Genomic DNA, 17,237 nt, shown 5'->3' on the forward strand with positions numbered 1-17,237 from the left:
TCCCCCTACAGCCCCATGTTTCCCACCCCACCCCCGGGGATGGAACCAATCCTGGTGGCTCTGTCTTGCACCTCATTTAAGGAGCCAGGTACTGAAGATCCCAGGGTAACATTAAAGAGGTTCCACAGGGCTAGAGAGCTCCAGTGGTTGACAGGCTGGTATGATCCAGTCGGCACTTTTAGCCCAGGTTTCCCAAGCATTGGCAAAGAATGCCAAGCTCTTCTGAATGAGGCAATGACAAACTGATAGCAATGAGCTTGAGAATGATCTCCCTTTGTTGGTAACATAAAAAAAGAGGCAACATGAACTTCAAAATGGAAAGGGTAAGAGAAAAAGCAATCCAGACTCTGACAATTAAGCTCTGAACTGTTAAGACCCAGGAAAGGAAACCCAAAGGTTAGGATGGTTGTTCCCTGAAGAAACAACATGTTCTACCACAACCGAAAAGGATATAGGGGTACTGTTATCACACACAATATATCAGAAACAGGAAACATTGGGCCCATGTAATATCATGAAAACCAGTTCTGCAGTACTCTGAGTCTTCCTTTCCTGAAATTTTCTTTTTAAGTAAAATCACGCTTCAGCTCCTAGAGTCCTTGTCCTTGCTCCTCAACTTCAAAGGCACCAAAAAATGTCTTGCTTTCCTTACCCACCCCATTCAAACCCTGCTCAGACAAGGATCTAACAGGCTTATTCAGAGGCAGGGAACTGATTGATAAGCCTGGAAGCAGTTGTTGTCCCATGAGGCACTTGTATTTTGTCAGGAGATATAGTGGAAACGCCTCCACGTTTTGCTGCCAGCATCCCATCCTTGGTGTAACTGTCCACTCTCCACTCCAGGATATCCTATCAAACAGGTCATCCCCTATCCCTCCACTTCACAGTGAGTATGTGACTCAGGCTGGATCAATATTCCCTGGACACAGTGCCTGTGGGCACATGACTCATCAAGGTGTACCAGTTCTTTGGTCCTTTCTTCTCGCTGCCCCTGCTTTGCTCTGTATCAGAAGGGACTGAGCCCCACAGGTTCCTGGCTCAACTGGCTTCTGGCTGGCTGCAGCCCATGGGAGACACTGATGGGAAGTTGCAGGGCAGGAGGAAGGGGATGCCAATGGCCAGTGTCCGACCATGAAAACCCAATATGAGGATGAAGCCAAACAAAGAAGGACAAAGAGCCAGGAAACAGGGAGAGAAAAAGAGAATCCTGACACATTCTTTGAACTCATTTCATTTGAACTCTAGACCTAAAGTTAGTGTTATCATATATTTTGTGTCCCAAACAAGGACACTCGAGAGTAAAAGGGGCTGTTGGTAATACTTGAATCAGGACAACAGGCACAAATTGGGACCGGCTCAGGCAAACCAGAACGTGTTCACCCTACCTAAAACCAACTCATCCCTTGCACTTTACAATGAATTGAACCATTCAACTCTCTTTGACTCTTAACCTAATCTGACTTGGATCTCTATCACTAAACTAAAAGATTCCAGACCAGTGCATGAGGTAAAGGCTTAAATCAAGAGAATTATTTCCAAGAGGTAGGATTTCAGGGTTGGCAGGGGAATAGCAATGTCCACCTGACTTAGCTTCCACAGTATGTGTGCGGAGCTTGTACATTTATGGTAGAGCCATTCCAGGAACATTATGTGAAATTTTGGTTGCTATACCCCCCAAAGTGCTGAAAAAAGTACAAAGAAAACTAAAACCACGAAGGGAACACAAATATTTCACCCTCAGGCTAAATGTGTCTCTTTGGTGATTTTTTTTTCACATTTAAAGTGGCCTTTACTTAAGGTTTATTTTAATCTGAATATAAATTCCAGGACATAAAGTAAGTCAACCACATCTTGTAATTTTCCCAAAGTCAAGCCCCTATCTAGGGATGGCACTATAACACCACTAAAAACACTAACCTCTGAGAATTGCTTTACTTCTATATTCTCTTCCTTTTACTTTTTTCCATTATCCTGTAAGGTCTCAATTATACTATAGATGAAATATGCTCTTGGCTCGCCTAGAAATCTAACAGTCATTTACAACCATTTCTATATAAAAAACACATGTTCTTTAGAGCGTGGTAAGAAGAGTATGCCACAGCTCACATGACATTTGTTAGTCCCTTAGTTCAGTGCACTCACAGCAGCTGCCTAGTTTAGGACAAAACAGAACACAGCAATTCAAAGACTATCTCCTAAGTCCAGTGGGAGTGCTCCCCAAACCAGTGGAGGTCATTTTTTATTTAGGAAGCCATTAATAATTTAAGTGTTTGAAACTCCATGAGCGGCTTGATCTTTTAAAAGCCATAAGGGGTGATTGCGACTAACTTTTCATTTTTTGAGCCTCACTGTCATTTCATCAATAAAAGGGTAAATATAGCAAGAACCGGAAGGAAATATTCAGAGGCTTTAGCAACGAGCTAATTCTTCTAGTCTCACTTCCCATTTCTCATGGGGTCAATTCCTCTGGTCATAAAATATGCTTTTTTAACAGAAAAAAAAAATACACTTTCCAGAGGTTAAATTGGTGCAAAATTCTTAATTGGAAATAAGAGTATAAGCACATACAAATTTAAAATATTCACAGATTAAAAGTATGATACAGGGGCTTCCCTGGTGGCGCAGTCGTTGAGAGTCCGCCTGCTGATGCAGGGGACACGGGTTCGTGCCCCAGTCCGGGAAGATCCCACATGCCACGCAGCGGCTGGGCCCGTGAGCCATGGCTGCTGAGCCTGTGCATCCGGAGCCTGTGCTCTGCAACGGGAGAGGCCACAACAGTGAGAGGCCCGCGTACTGCAAAAAAAAAAAAAAGTATGATATATACAAGCTACTCCCTTCAGTGTTCACCAAGAGTCATTTTGTTCTGGAGGGTAAATTTTTCTCCTCATGTCCTTTTTAGTAAACAGTAAAAGAATTTTTTAGGTTCTATATTTTTATCAAACTTCGTCACATAGACTTTATGACGTATGGAGCAATGATTATCTTGAAAGCTGAGTGGCATTCTTCACTTCATTGGAGTAAGAATCTATTGAATAACAGAAAAACTACCAAATTCACTATCCCTGATGATAATAAACAACAGGTTTTACCTGATTCTTAACCTTAAGCAAAATATACTGAGAGAGACTTTGAGAAGACTGGGTAATAAAGGAAGGAAATAGAAAAAGTGAAACACATGAGTTGAATAAAAAGAGGACCACAAAAGGTAACAGTTTTCCTGTCTAGATGCTTGGGTTTTCTTGGTCACTTTCAGACGATGCCATTTCCTTGGTAAGTATAGATGGCTCCAGCAGCCAAAAGTGTTCATTTAGGGCTAGTAATGACCTGAGCATGTTATACATCCTTACATACAGCCTCAGTGGGGTCATTGATGGCAGCACTTTCACCCTCCCAGCAGTTAACGACAATGACTTCAACACTTCGGAAGATTTACTCTGGAAGATTTTTGTTCTGACAGTGTGAAGGATAAAAATTTGCAATCCCTGGCAGACGGAATAAAAGTTTAATATTAGATAAGTCTTGAGATACAGAATAAGGGAAGAAATTGTATTTCACCCTGCCACCCACCCTTCTTCATGTACAGGAACCTGAGTTTACCAGTCAGCAGCTGCTGTGTACTTTTTTGTCTAAGAGGGTTAGGGCAATATTATTCTCATATCTGAAGTGCTATACGTAAGTAGTAGAGTTAAGAGACCTGAATTCAGGTCCCCATTTGCCACATGTTGGCTGTGCAACTGGGAGGCTTTTTTTCCTCCTGACACCAACCAATTCTGACACCAACTGGGTGTCCTACAATTTAATTCAATTCTGACACTAACTACTCAGAGTTCGTGTCAGACCCTACAGGTGAAGGGCTCAGTCCCACAAGACTGCCCTCACTAGTGGTGCCAGTAACAAGTATTAGGAGTATTAGGTCCCCGGGCTATCCACACTTCTGTCCAACGTGCCTATTGCCTCCCCACTTCAGGTTTGATAATTTGCTGAAAAGACTCACAGAACTCACTCAGGAAAGAGTTTTACTTACTATTACTTGTTTATTATAAAGGGTACAACTCAGGAACAGCCAAACAGAAGAGATTACAGTGCAAGAGCATGGAGCTTCCATGCCCTCTCTGAGTGTGTTACCCTCCCAGCACTTTAATCTGTTCACCAACATGCAAGCTCTCCAAACCCCTTCTTTTAGGGGTTTTTATAAAGGTTTCATTACATAGTTGTGATTGATTAAATCATTAGCTGTTGGTAAATGACTCAATATCCAACCCCTCTCCCATTCCTGGAGATTGTGGAGCGGGCTAGAAGTTCCAAGCTTCTAACCAAGCCTTGGTCTTTCTGGTGACCGACCAGCCTCCATACTGAAGCAATCTGGGGGCCTCAGCGACTGGTCATCTTATTAGCATGCAAAAAACACTCATCACTCCGGGGAGTTCAAGGATTAAAGGAACTGTGTGCCAGGAACTGAGGACAAAGACCAAATATTAATTTTTTCGTATACCACAGTAACTTTGCTCTTTTTCTGATGTCTATGATCTTCGATTTCCTAATGGGGCAGATTGACTATGGGTTACCTAATTCTTCTTACAGTTCCAACATTCTATGATTCTACATTTTTGGAGTTTTGGTAAAATAACTAGAAGTTTGGTATATTTAAGGACAAAAAAAATTTTTAAGCACTTCTACTCATTGCTTTTCTGTACGTTACATATGAAGACCAGATGTGCACAAGTAATTAACCCACAAAAGACTGAACACTATTTTCTATACATTTTTTAAATGTATAGAACCACTTATTGCGGTCCTATTAATGCCAGACACTTGCTTTTCCTTCAATATTCATCATTTAATCCTTCTCATTTAGTCCTAACTTCAACCCTATAAAATAAGCTTCATTACCCCATGTTACAGATAAGGAAACTATAGCTCAGACAAATTAAGTAAGTTGCCTAAAATTATCCAACCAGTAATCAGAGTCTGGAATTAAAATGTATGTTTGGCTCCAAAACTCCTCTATCCAATACACTACTCTGTCTCTTGCTTGTAACTGTAATAGAAAGATCATGTAAAGTGTATTACAGCATCTAAAAAACCCTGATAATTCCTCATTAATATCCTTTGTGGAAAAACAGATTAAATAATATCTGCTGTTGAGTTGAGAATATTGTGCCAATCTTCATTTCTTGATTTTGACACTGTTATACAAATCTTATTGGGAAAAGCTGGTCAAAGAGTACATGGGAACTCTGTACTATCTTTGCAACTTCTTGTGTAAGACTATTTCAAAATGAAAAAGTTATTTAAAAAAAAATCCATGGATGTCTCCCAGATTGGCATCTATTAGGCTCCAAGCTTTAAAAGGATTATTTCTAGAATCATATCCTATGAATACTGTTACAGACTTCTGGTTCTATGGTTCGATAACTCTGCGAATTTGACTAATAAAATCAATACATATTGGCAAGGGATAGACTAGTTCTTTGGCCAAAAGCAGGAAGATTAAATTGATTGGGGTATCTACTCCCCTGAAGAAGGCCTTGACGACAGAAGGAAGTTTTCAATGGGACATGGGTTTCAGGAGGACAAAAGTGGCTACTGGCCATCCTGATTGTTCAAGGGAGAGAAATTTGTTTTGGAGACATGAAAAATCTGGTCCCTAGAGAAGCATTCTCTTTGTGGAGTACGCTACTTCACCTGGATTTTCCAAACTTTAAACTCTAAGGTAAAGATAAGACTGGATAGAATTTCTGGTTGTACAATAATTAGGAAAAAACCTAGACCATGGAGGATCCATAAAGCTACCATCCTGAGGGACTCTGTCTGAATGGACTCCCAATATTTCCATGCTCCCTAAAATCCCAAAGATGTTATCTGAAAAGACAAAACCTATGGGTCAAACTAATTCTCACTAGCACAAAGATCAAACTATACCTTTTAAGTAGTATCTGTAGCACTTAGTAAATGTTTATTAGAATTATAGATTATTCTAAATCTCGAAGGAGCCTTCCAGGTGAACTAAGCTAGTTGTTGCTATTCTTCAGTATACATAACAATCACCTGAAGATTCCTAGCTCTTAGCCCACAGGTTCTGACTGAGTTGGTAAGGGGTGAGGCCCAGGAATCAGCATTTTAACACATTATGTAAATTCTGATGTAGGCAATATTCAAGCTCACTTTGTAAAGCACTGTGTTAATGTTAACAGCCCCCCTTCATTTTATATTTTACATGCCTCACTCAGAAAGGATGTGTGACTTTCCTAAAATCATATGAATAATTAATTGTAGAGCTGGAAGACAGCTTAAATCTCCTGCCTTTTAGTCCAGCACTCCTGCCACATGGCCACCTTCAATTTTGCCACAAAGTATTAACATTTTGTAACAAGCCTCTATTTTGTAATATGCCTCTCCTGTGCATGCAGGAGAGAATATCCTTGCCTAGACCTTCTTTTAGATACTTTTCTAAATTACTGGTCATTCTAGGTGACAAATCCATGACTCAGCTGGCAATCCCAGACTAAGCTTACACTACTTATTGCCCTTCTGGGGAGTTTCCATTGGGTGTTGCAAACAGTAAAGGTCTGCCTTATATCCATTCAAATTTGGTGGCAGGCACACATCTATTGTTTAATGGAGTTATTCTCAAAAAGCACTGGAGAGGGCTGCCTGAGATAGAGGGTGAGATCCTACACACATTAAACCTGTTGGTAGCAATTCAGATAGTCAAGCAGCTCCCCACACTGCACTCTACAGGCTCTCCATCATTGTGGTCAAGCCAAAATGACTTAATGCCCTCCCCAATGATTTCCGTTTTGTAACAGACTTCCCTCCTCAATGATACTTGACCAGAGCCAGAAACAACCAACACTGAGACAATCATCAAATGCTATAGTTTTTTCACAAAATATTAGAGAAGTATAGCCCATCCCAGTATCAAACTAGATGTTATCTACTGTGAAAGATACACACAAGTATGTTTCTTACACTAGAGAACTGATAATCTAGTTGAGGAGATGAGACTTGTACCCATAAAAAGTTAATTTTTGAGTACAAGGAAAAAAGGGACAAATGAACTTACAAAACTACAATAATGCTATTGTATTTGATAACAAATTTATTTATTTAATTCATAGTTGAATTAATAAATCTAGAATTAAAATCCATCATTTTAGGGACTTCCCTGGCAGTCCAGTGGTTAAGACTGTGGTTCCAGTGCAGGGGGTAAGGGTTCGATCCCTGGTCTGGGAACAAGATCTCACATTCCACATATTAAGCCCAATAAGTAAATAAATAAATACCTCATTTTAAGGGATTAAAGCCTATAAGTGAATAATCTATGTGGATTGTACCAATGTCACTTTCCTGGGTTTTATTTATTTATTTTTGTAGGAAAATGTCTTTCTTTTATTTTTATTTATTTACTTTTTTTTGCTGTTATAATTTTTTAATAGATCTATTATAGTTATATAAGGTGTTATCACTGGAAGAGCTGGGTGAGGTCTACATAGGAACTCTCTGTACTTTTTTTTTTTTTTTTTTGCGGTACGCGGGCACTCTCACTGTTGTGGCCTCTCCCGTTGCGGAGCAACAGGCTCCGGACGCGCAGGCTCAGCGGCCATGGCTCACGGGCCCAGCCGCTCCGCGGCATGTGGGATCTTCCCGGACCGGGGCACGAACCCGTGTCCCCTGCATCGGCAGGCGGACTCTCAACCAGTGCGCCACCAGGGAAGCCCTCTGTACTATTTTTATAACTTCTTATGAGTTCAAAATTATTTCAAAAAATATTCTTATGGGTGATATAAGAGTGGGAAGAACCAAAAAAAAAAATTCTGACCTTTCTCAGCCTTTTATCCACAACATAAAATCTCATTAAGTTTATAGAATTTCAATGAAAAAAAGATTATTGCCAAGAATTAAATGCCAAGCTAATCTGAGGTTCATGTGCCATGTTACCTAAAGAAAAATTATCAGCTAGGAAAGTCCTCATTAATATTTACTATCTTTTAAACAATTACTCCAAAATATGCTATTATTAATGAGAAATTCATTAAAATGAAGAAGTCAAAATAACATAACAATCTAATAAAGAAGACTGGCAAAAGGCATTGAAACTATTTAAGTATAAGAAAATGCAGTTAGTACAATTATCAAACAAAATCCAACTATTATAAATATTTCTTGAAAGAAAATGTAGACAGTATAATTTAACAACAATAATTGTATGATAAATTTTACCAATAAAACCAGGAGACAAGAAGCAGCTAAACTGTGTTCATTTTACTATCTCTAAAAGGGAGGAATCCTATATATAAAATAGATAACTAATAAGGACCTACTGTATAGCACAGGGAACTCTACTCAATATTCTGTAATAACCTATATGTAAAGAATCTAAAAAAGAATGAATATATGTATATGTATAACTGATTCACTTTGCTGTACACCTGAAACGAACACAATGTTGTAAATCAACTATACTCCAATTTTAAAAAAAAGGGGAGGAATCAATACATATTGTTTTACTTTGGAAGTTGAAAATTGTATCTTATAAATTATATTAATGTTTAATAAACAAAAATAATAATGGGATGAAAATGTTCTAATTGGAGAAGGTTAAATAAAAGAAAATATAATTTATATGGCATAACATATAAAAAAAAGGAAGAAATGGATACATGTAAAAAAAGAAAATAAGATAACAGAATAAGATCAAACATACCAGTTTTGATAACCAATATTTAGCTATATAGATAAAAGTTTAACTTTTTAAATAAAATAGAAAAACAATGAGAAAATGATTTTAAAAACGCAATCTGGGGACTCCCCTGGTTGCTAAGTGGTTAAGAATCCACCTGCCAATGCAGGGGACACAGGTTTGAGCCCTGGTCCAGGAAGATCCCATGTGCCATGAAGCAACTAAACCCATGCACCACAACTACTGAGCCGGAGCTCTAGAGCCCAGGAGCCACAACTACTGAGCCCATGTGCCACAGCTACTGAAGCTTGTGCACCTAGAGCCCGTGCTCTGCAACAAGAGAAGCCACCACAATGAGAAGCCCACACACCACATGAAGAGTAGCCCCAACTCACCACAACTAGAGAAAGCCCGTGTGCAGCAACAAAGGCCCAATGCAGAGATAAATAAATAAATAAATAAATAAATTCTATTAAAAAAAATATAATCTAAATATATGGGATCTCAAAAATGGTAAGTCAAAAACAAAGTGACATAGAAAGGTTAATGACAAAAGAACTAACATAGATTAGATAACATCGCATAAAAACAAATTAGAAGTTGCTACATTAATATATGGAAAATTAGATTTCAAGATAAAATAGGACTGAGAGTGACCTGTTATATTGATGAAAGTTATCAAGCACCAGAAATATACAACATCCATGAATTTTTAGAAACATGATAATACAGCATTAATTTGTATAAAGACAAACAGTTAAACAGAAGAAAAACTGGTAGAAAAGTGTAAAAGGGAATTTTACATGCCTTTCTCTGGCTTTGATAAACAAGTTAAAGGTAAATAAGATTTTACAAAAGATAACTTGAAAACTATATCCCCTTGAAAAAGTACATATGTGACATATAAAAATATTGTCAGAAGATAATCTCAGTAAATATTAAATTGGAAATTTTTTTATACTAATAACAATCTATGTAGGATTTTAGGAATTATCCCTTTGCTTTCAGGGTTAGAGGTCTGGAGCTTAAGAAGCAAGCTCTCACTAAGGAGTGTCTTTTCTTGCCTCATGTAGGTGGTCCAGTGATCACATTTTTCACACAAATGATCCTGGTGCAGGGTGCGTAGTTTAGAAGAAGGGTACTTTCCACTGTCGTTAGGAATGTAAATTGGTGCAGACACTGCGGAACACGGTATGGAGCTTACTCAAAAAAATTAAATATACAACTACCATATGATCTAGCAATTCCACTTGTGGGCATACAACCAAAGAAAAGAAAAACATTAATTCAAAAAGATACGTGCACCCCAATGTTCATAACAATATTATTTACAATAGCCAAGATATGGAAGCAACCTAAGTGTCCATCAACAGATGAATGGATTAAAAATCAAAGTATATCTCCCATAACTTTAAAAGAAAAAAATGAAGATGTGGTATGTATGTACAATGGAATACTACTCAGCCATGAGAAGAATGAAATTTTGCCATTTTCAACAACATGGATAGACTTGGAGGGTATTATGCTTAGTGAAATAAGTCAGACTGAGAAAGACAAACACTGTATGATATCACTTATGTGTGGAATCTAAAAAATAAAACAAACTAGTGAATGTAACAGAAAAGAAACAGACTCACAGATACAGAGAACAAACTAGTGGTTACCAGTGAGGAGAGGGAAGAAGTGAGGGGCAAAATAAAGGTAGGGGATTAAGAGGTACAAGCTACTATGTATAAAATAAATAAGCTACAAGAATATATTTTACAACACAGGGAATATTTTATAAGAACTATAATCTTTAAAAATTGTGAATCACTATATCATATACCTGAAACTTACACAATACCGTAAATCAACTATACCTGAATTTAAAAAAAAATAAATTAAAAAAGAAGGGTACTTTCATTATATTGAAGTATAATTCACTCTGCCAACTCAGAAAAAATGGAACTCTATATACAGAGGGAAAAGTCCTTGCAATATTTTTCATCAGAGTAAAAGGCAATGTTCACTATGGGAAGAGGGATAGAATAAGAAGCACAGAGAGAAATTCCTGATTTCAAGGTTAAGTCTTTCAATAATGCCTCCTTGTTTTATCTTAAAATTTTGACATCCCCCATGTATAATACAAAATAATAAAAAAAAATCTTGTGAGGTCAAACAGAATTTTTATTTTCATCTACCATTTTGGTTCATCTATATGATTATTTTTGCCATGATGAAAATCAGAAGGTGACCATAATCCTTAGCCTAAATATTGAGCTTCTCTCACAGTAGATACTCCCAAGATGTTAACAGAATGGTTTCCAAAGAAAAAAAAGAATATAAATCTTCAATTCAGATTTTTTTAAACAAAGTATTAATGGAATTTTTTAAAAGATTTATTGTTAAATATATTCTTGAGATAAGTCTCAAGGAATAAAAGTATCTTCAGTCCTATGTATGACTTATGTCACAAAAACAACTTTATATGGTTCTGCTCCTATCAAATCAACCCTCTTGCATATTAAAACTATAAACTCTGGACAAAATATTTTTTAAAACCTATATGAAGACATTGGAGGGCAAGCAAAAGCAGTCAGAAACTGGAAGAGGAATCTACACTTAGGAAAAAGGGAGTTCCACTGGGTAGGTTTCCATATTTTGTTTTGTGCTTAATATCTTTTAGCCTGAAGTCACACCATAATCAGCCCATGCAGGATGAGTAAACCTGGAGTTGAAACAGGCAGTTTTATTAGGTTGAAAAAACAGAAGACAGGGTTTAGGGCAACCACAGCAGATGGAAAGTAAGTAACAGTATGGATATGAATATCCAGGAGAAGACAGAGAGGAGGAGCTCCAGAGTCTGTTTATAAACTCTGCCCAAATGGCTGAGTAACCTCTGAATTACAAATGGTTGGGATGGACTCCGAGAAGCACAGGTAAGGCTAAAAACACTAAACAGAGATTTCAGCTGCCCACCCTAGGGAGAGATAGTTTTCAATTTTAGTCCAGCTAAGTTAATCATATGGTAACTCCACTCTTGGTAGGAATATAGCAGAATGCAGAGTTGCGACGGTGTAGGATCTATAATGCTCTGGAAATAATTGAAATTACCAAACATATGAAAAAACAGAAAAACATGGCCCATACTATAGAAAAAAAGCAATGAATGGGGAATGTCCAAAATGACCCAGATGTTAAATTTAGCAAACAAGAAATTTAAAGTACTATTACAACATGCTTACAGATGTATTCATAGAGTACAAAAGAAAATGTACTCATAATGAGCCAAAAATAAGGAAATGTAAGCAAAATGTACTACAATAAAATATAACAAAACAAAAATTTGTAAACTATAAAGGTACAATATCTGAAATAAAAATCACTGGATAGGCTCAATAGCAAACTGAAGATGCCTAAAGAAAAAAATCAGTGTCCTTGGAGACAGATCACCAGGATGATCCAGTCTGATGAATAGCAAGGAGAAAGAATGAGAAAGAATGAACAGAGCTCAGGAACCTGAAGAACAATATTAAATTAACTAACATGTACTTACAGTCCCAGAAAGAGAGAAGAGAGAGAATGGGACACAAAAACTATTTGAAAAATAATGGCTGCAAATTTCTCAAATTTGATGAAAGACATAAATTAATAGATTCAAGAAACTCAGCAATCCCAAGCAGAATAAATGCAAAAAATAAAATAAAATAATATCTGGGCACATTATAGTCAAAATGATAAAAGTCAAAAATAAAGGGAAAACCCTGAAAATAACCAGAGGAAAGTAACACATTATATAACAGGAGGAAAAATAATGCAAAACATTGAAGCTGTCTCATTAGAAACTGGAGCCAGTTTGTGAAATTACTTCTTCATAATGCTAAAAGGAAAAAAAAACTCTGTCAAGTCATAATTCTATATCCAGTGAAAATGTCTCTCAACAATGAAAGCTAAATAAAGACATTTTTAGGTAAAAGAAAACTGAAAGAATTTTTCACCAGAAGATATATACTAAGAAATTCTAAAGGAAAGTTTTCAGCCTGAAGGGAAACAAAATCACATGGAAATTCAGATCTTCAAGAAGGGATTAAGAACAAGCAAAACCAATAACACTCCATTGTGGGGTTTATAATGTATGCACATGTAGTACATCAGACAACTATAACATAAAGGAAGGAAGAATAACACGTAAGCTTATACTGTTACAAGAGTCTTAAATTTTAGTGTAAGTGGTAAAATATTAACTCCGTTGAGTATGGAAAGTTAAGGATGTATAATGTATCCCTAAATCAACAAAATATATGCTGGGATATTGCTTAATAACCAACATATAAATGAAAATGGAATCCTAGTACTACTAAATTTACCCAAAAGTAGGCAGGAAAAGAGGAACAAAGGAATAAAAAATAGAGTGGCAACAGAAAGCAAATAGTAAAATGTTAGACATAAATTCATGCACATTAATAATTACATTAGCTCAAACAGACTAAACACTCAAAAGACAGAGATTGCCAGAATTGATAAAAGACCCATCTACTTGCTGTCTGTAAGATACATACTTTAAATATAAAGGCACAGATAGGTTGAAAGTGAATGGATGAAAAAATATGTATCATGTAATCAATATGCATAAGAAGGCCATATATCAGATAAAGTAGACTTCATGACAAAGAGCATTATCAGAGTTAAGGAGGGACATTTCCAAATGATAAAGGGTCAGTTCATTCAAAGTCATAATAATCATAGGGCTTACCTGGTGGCGCAGTGGTTGAGAATCTGCCTGCTAATGCAGGGGACACGGGTTCGAGCCCTAGTCTGGGAGGATCCCACATGCCGCGGAGCAACTAGGCCCATGAGCCACAACTACTGAGTCTGCACGTCTGGAGCCTGTGCTCCGCAAAAAAAGAGGCCACGATAGTGAGAGGCCCGCGCACTGCGATGAAGAGTGGCCCCCACTTGCCACAACTAGAGAAAGCCCTTGCACAGAAACGAAGACCCAACACAGCCAAAAATAAATTAATTAATTAATAAACTCCTACCCCCAACATCTTAAAAAAAACATAATAATCATAAATGTCTATGCATCTGATAGCAGAACCTCAACACATCTGATGCAAAAATTGGCAGAATTAAGGAGAGAATAAACAAATTCACAATCACAGTTGGAGATTTTAGCATTCCTTTTTCAGCAGTTGAGAGAACCAAAAATGTTGCTAAGAAAATCTGTACAGTACTAACAATCATCTATTGACATTTTTAGTACACTATACCCGACAACTACAGAATACCATTCTTTTCCAAGTTAAATGTTTTGTTCACCAAGATAGACCAAATGCTTATTAGTCCATAAAATCAGTCTCATTAAATTTAAAAGAATTAAAAGAAAAAATATTCAGACACAACTTACCAAGACTGGATCAAGATGTAATAGAAAATCTAAATGGAGCAATAATGAACAAGGAGATTGAATCAGTAATTTAATCTTTTAAAAGATTAAAAGCCCAGGACATAAAAGCCCAGGACAAGATGGCTTCACAGGTGAGCTATACCAAACATTTAAAGAATGAATACCAAACCTTCTCAAACTTTCCCAAAAAAAGTGAAGATGAAGGAACACTTGCAAACTCTTTACAGGGCCAGCATCACCCTAATACTGAAGCCAGATAAGGACACTACAAGAAAAGAAAATTACAAGCCATATTCCTGATGACCATAGATGCAAAATCCTCAACAAAATATTAGCAAACTGAATTCAAAAATACATTAAAAGGATCATACACCATGATCAAATGGGACTCAACCCTGGAAGCAAGAATGGTTCAACATATGCAAATCAATAAATGTGATATACCACATGAACAGAATGAAGGACAAAAATCGGGATCATTTCAATAGATGCAGAAAAAGTATTTAACAAAATTCAACATGCTTTCATGAGAAAAACTCTCAACAAATAAGGTATAGAAGGATTGTTCATCAACATAATAAAGGCCACATCTGACAAGCCCACAGCTAACATCACACTCAATGGTGAAAATTAAAAGCCTTTCCTCTAAGACAGGAATAAGACAAGGATGCCCACTCTTGCCACATCCATTCAACATACTACTGGAAGTCCTAGTCGGAACAATAGCCAGGAAAAAGAAATAACAGGCATCCAAGTTGGAAAGGAAAAAATAATACTGTCTCTGCTGGCAGACGAAATTATCTTAAATATAGAAAACCCAAAAGACTCCACCAGAAAACCAGAACTAATAAATAAATTTAGTAAAGTTGCAGGATAAAAAAATAACTTACAGAAATCAGTTGCAGGAGACCTTCAAGATGGCGGAGGAGTAAGACATGGAGATCACCTTCCATCCCACAAATACATCTACACGTGGAACAACTCCTACAGAACACCTACTGAATGCTGGCAGAAGACCTCAGACTTCCCCCAAAAGCAAGAAACTCTCCACATACCTGGGTAGGGCAAAAGAAAAAAGCAAAAAACAAGACAAAAGAATAGGGATGGGACCTGCACCTCTGGGAAAGAGCTGTGAAGGAGGAAAAGTTTCCACACACTAGGAAGCCCCTTCGCGGGCAGAGACAGTGGGTGGGAGTGGGGGAAGCTTCAGAGCCACGGAGGAGAGCACAGCAACAGGGGTGCAGAGGGCAAAGTGGACGGATTCCCGCACAGAAGATTGATGCTGACCAGCACTCACCAGCCTGAGAGGCTTGTCTGATCACACGCTGGGGCAGGTGGGGGCTGGGAGCTGAGGCTCGGGCTTCAGAGGTCAGATCCCAGGGAGAGGACTGGGATTGGCTGCATGAACACAGCCTGAAGGGGGCTAGTGAGCCACAGCTAGCCGGGAGGAAGTCCGGGAAAAAGTCTGAAACTCCCTAAGAGGAGAGAGACCATTGTTTTAGGGGGCGCAAGGACAGGGGATTCAGAGCACCAATTAAATGAGCTCCAGAGACGGGCGCGAGCCCCAGCTAACAGCACGGACCCCAGAGATGGGCATGAAACCCTAAGGCTCCTGCTGCAGCCACCAAGAAGCCTGTGTGTAAGCACAGGTCACTATCCACACCTGCCCTCCCAGGAGCCTGTGCAGCCCACAATTGCCAGGGTCCCGTGATCCAGGGACAACTTCCCGGGGAGAACACATGGTGCGCCTCAGGCTGTTGCAATGTCATGCCGGCCTCTGCCGCCACAAGCTTGCCCCACATTCCACACCCCTCCCTACTCCCAGCCTGAATGAGCCAGAGCCACCTAATCAGCTGCTACTTTAACCCCATCCTGTCTCAGCAAAGAACAGACACCCTCAGGTGAACTACACGCACAGGCAAGGCCAAATACAAAGCTGAACCCCAGGAGCTGTGCGAACAAAGAAGAGAAAGGGAAATCTCTCCATGCAGTCTCAGGAGCTGCGGATTAAATCTCCACAATCAACCTGATGTACCCTGCATCTCTGGAATACCTGAATAGACTTTGAATCACCCCAAAATTGAAGCAGTGGACCTTGCGGGCAACTGTAGACTTGGGATTTGCTGTCTGCATCTAATTTGTTTCTGGTTTTAAGTTTATGTTAGTTAAGTATTTAGAGTTTATTATCATTGGTAGATTTGTTTATTGATTTCATTGCTCTCTTCCTTTTTTTCCTTTTATATATAGATTTTTTTCCTTTTTCTCTTTTTGTGAATGTGTATGCTTCTTTGTGTGAGTTTGTCTGTATAGTTTTACTTTTACCATTTGTCCTAGCATTCTATCTGTCCAGGTTTTTTGTTTGTTTCTTTGTTTTTAGTATAGTTTTTAGTGCTTGTTATCATTGGTGGATTTGTTTTATGGTTTGGTTGCTCTCTTCTTTCTTTCTTTTTTTATTACTTTTTGATTTATTTTTAATAATTTTTTATTTTAAAAACTTTTATTATATTTATTTTTCATTTCTTTCCTTCTTCTCTCCCTTTTCTTCTGAGCCATGTGACTGGTAGAGTCTGGGTGCTCTAGCCAGGTGTCAGGCCTGTACCTCTGAGGTGGGAAAGCCAAGTTCAGAACATTGGTCTATAAGAGACCTCCCAGCTCCAGGTAATATCAAATGGTGAAAGCTCTCCCAGACATCTCCATCTCAACGTTAAGACTCAGCTCCACTCAATGACCAGCAAGATACAGTGCTGGAAACCCTATGACAAACAATTGGCAGGACACAAACACAACCCCACCCATTAACAGAGAAGCTGCCCATAATCATAATAAGGTCACAGACACCCCAAAACACAACACTGGACATGGTCCTGCCCACCAGAAAGACAAGATCCAGCCTCATACACCAGAACACAGGCACCAGTCCCCTCGACCAGGAAGCCTACACAACCGACTGAACCAAACTTCGCCACTGGGGGCAGACACCAAAAACAACGGGAACTATGAACGTGCAGCCTGCAAAAAGGAGACCCCATAGTAAGTTAAGCAAAATGAGAAGACAGAGAAACACCCAGCAAATAAAGGAGCAAGGTAAAAATCCACCAGACCAAACAAATGAAGAGGAAATAGGCAGTCTACCTGAAAAAGTATCAGAGTAATGACAGTAAAGAT

General features: G+C 38.3%; 1 protein-coding gene across 1 annotated transcript in view; it reads right to left on the reverse strand.

Annotated features, from left to right (window-relative positions):
• Nucleotides 1-3,221: 3,221 nt before the first annotated feature.
• ADGRG7 (adhesion G protein-coupled receptor G7) overlaps nucleotides 3,222-17,237 on the reverse strand; it is a gene marked incomplete at both ends in the record, with an annotated part of 90,779 nt that continues 76,763 nt past the window's right edge. The window contains 1 exon segment of the mRNA XM_082655331.1: nucleotides 3,222-3,482. Coding sequence (XP_082511457.1) covers nucleotides 3,222-3,482 — 261 coding nt within the window.

Source organism: Grampus griseus (genome assembly GCF_964374135.1).
Source record: "Grampus griseus genome assembly, chromosome: 5".
NCBI lineage: Eukaryota > Metazoa > Chordata > Mammalia > Artiodactyla > Delphinidae > Grampus > Grampus griseus.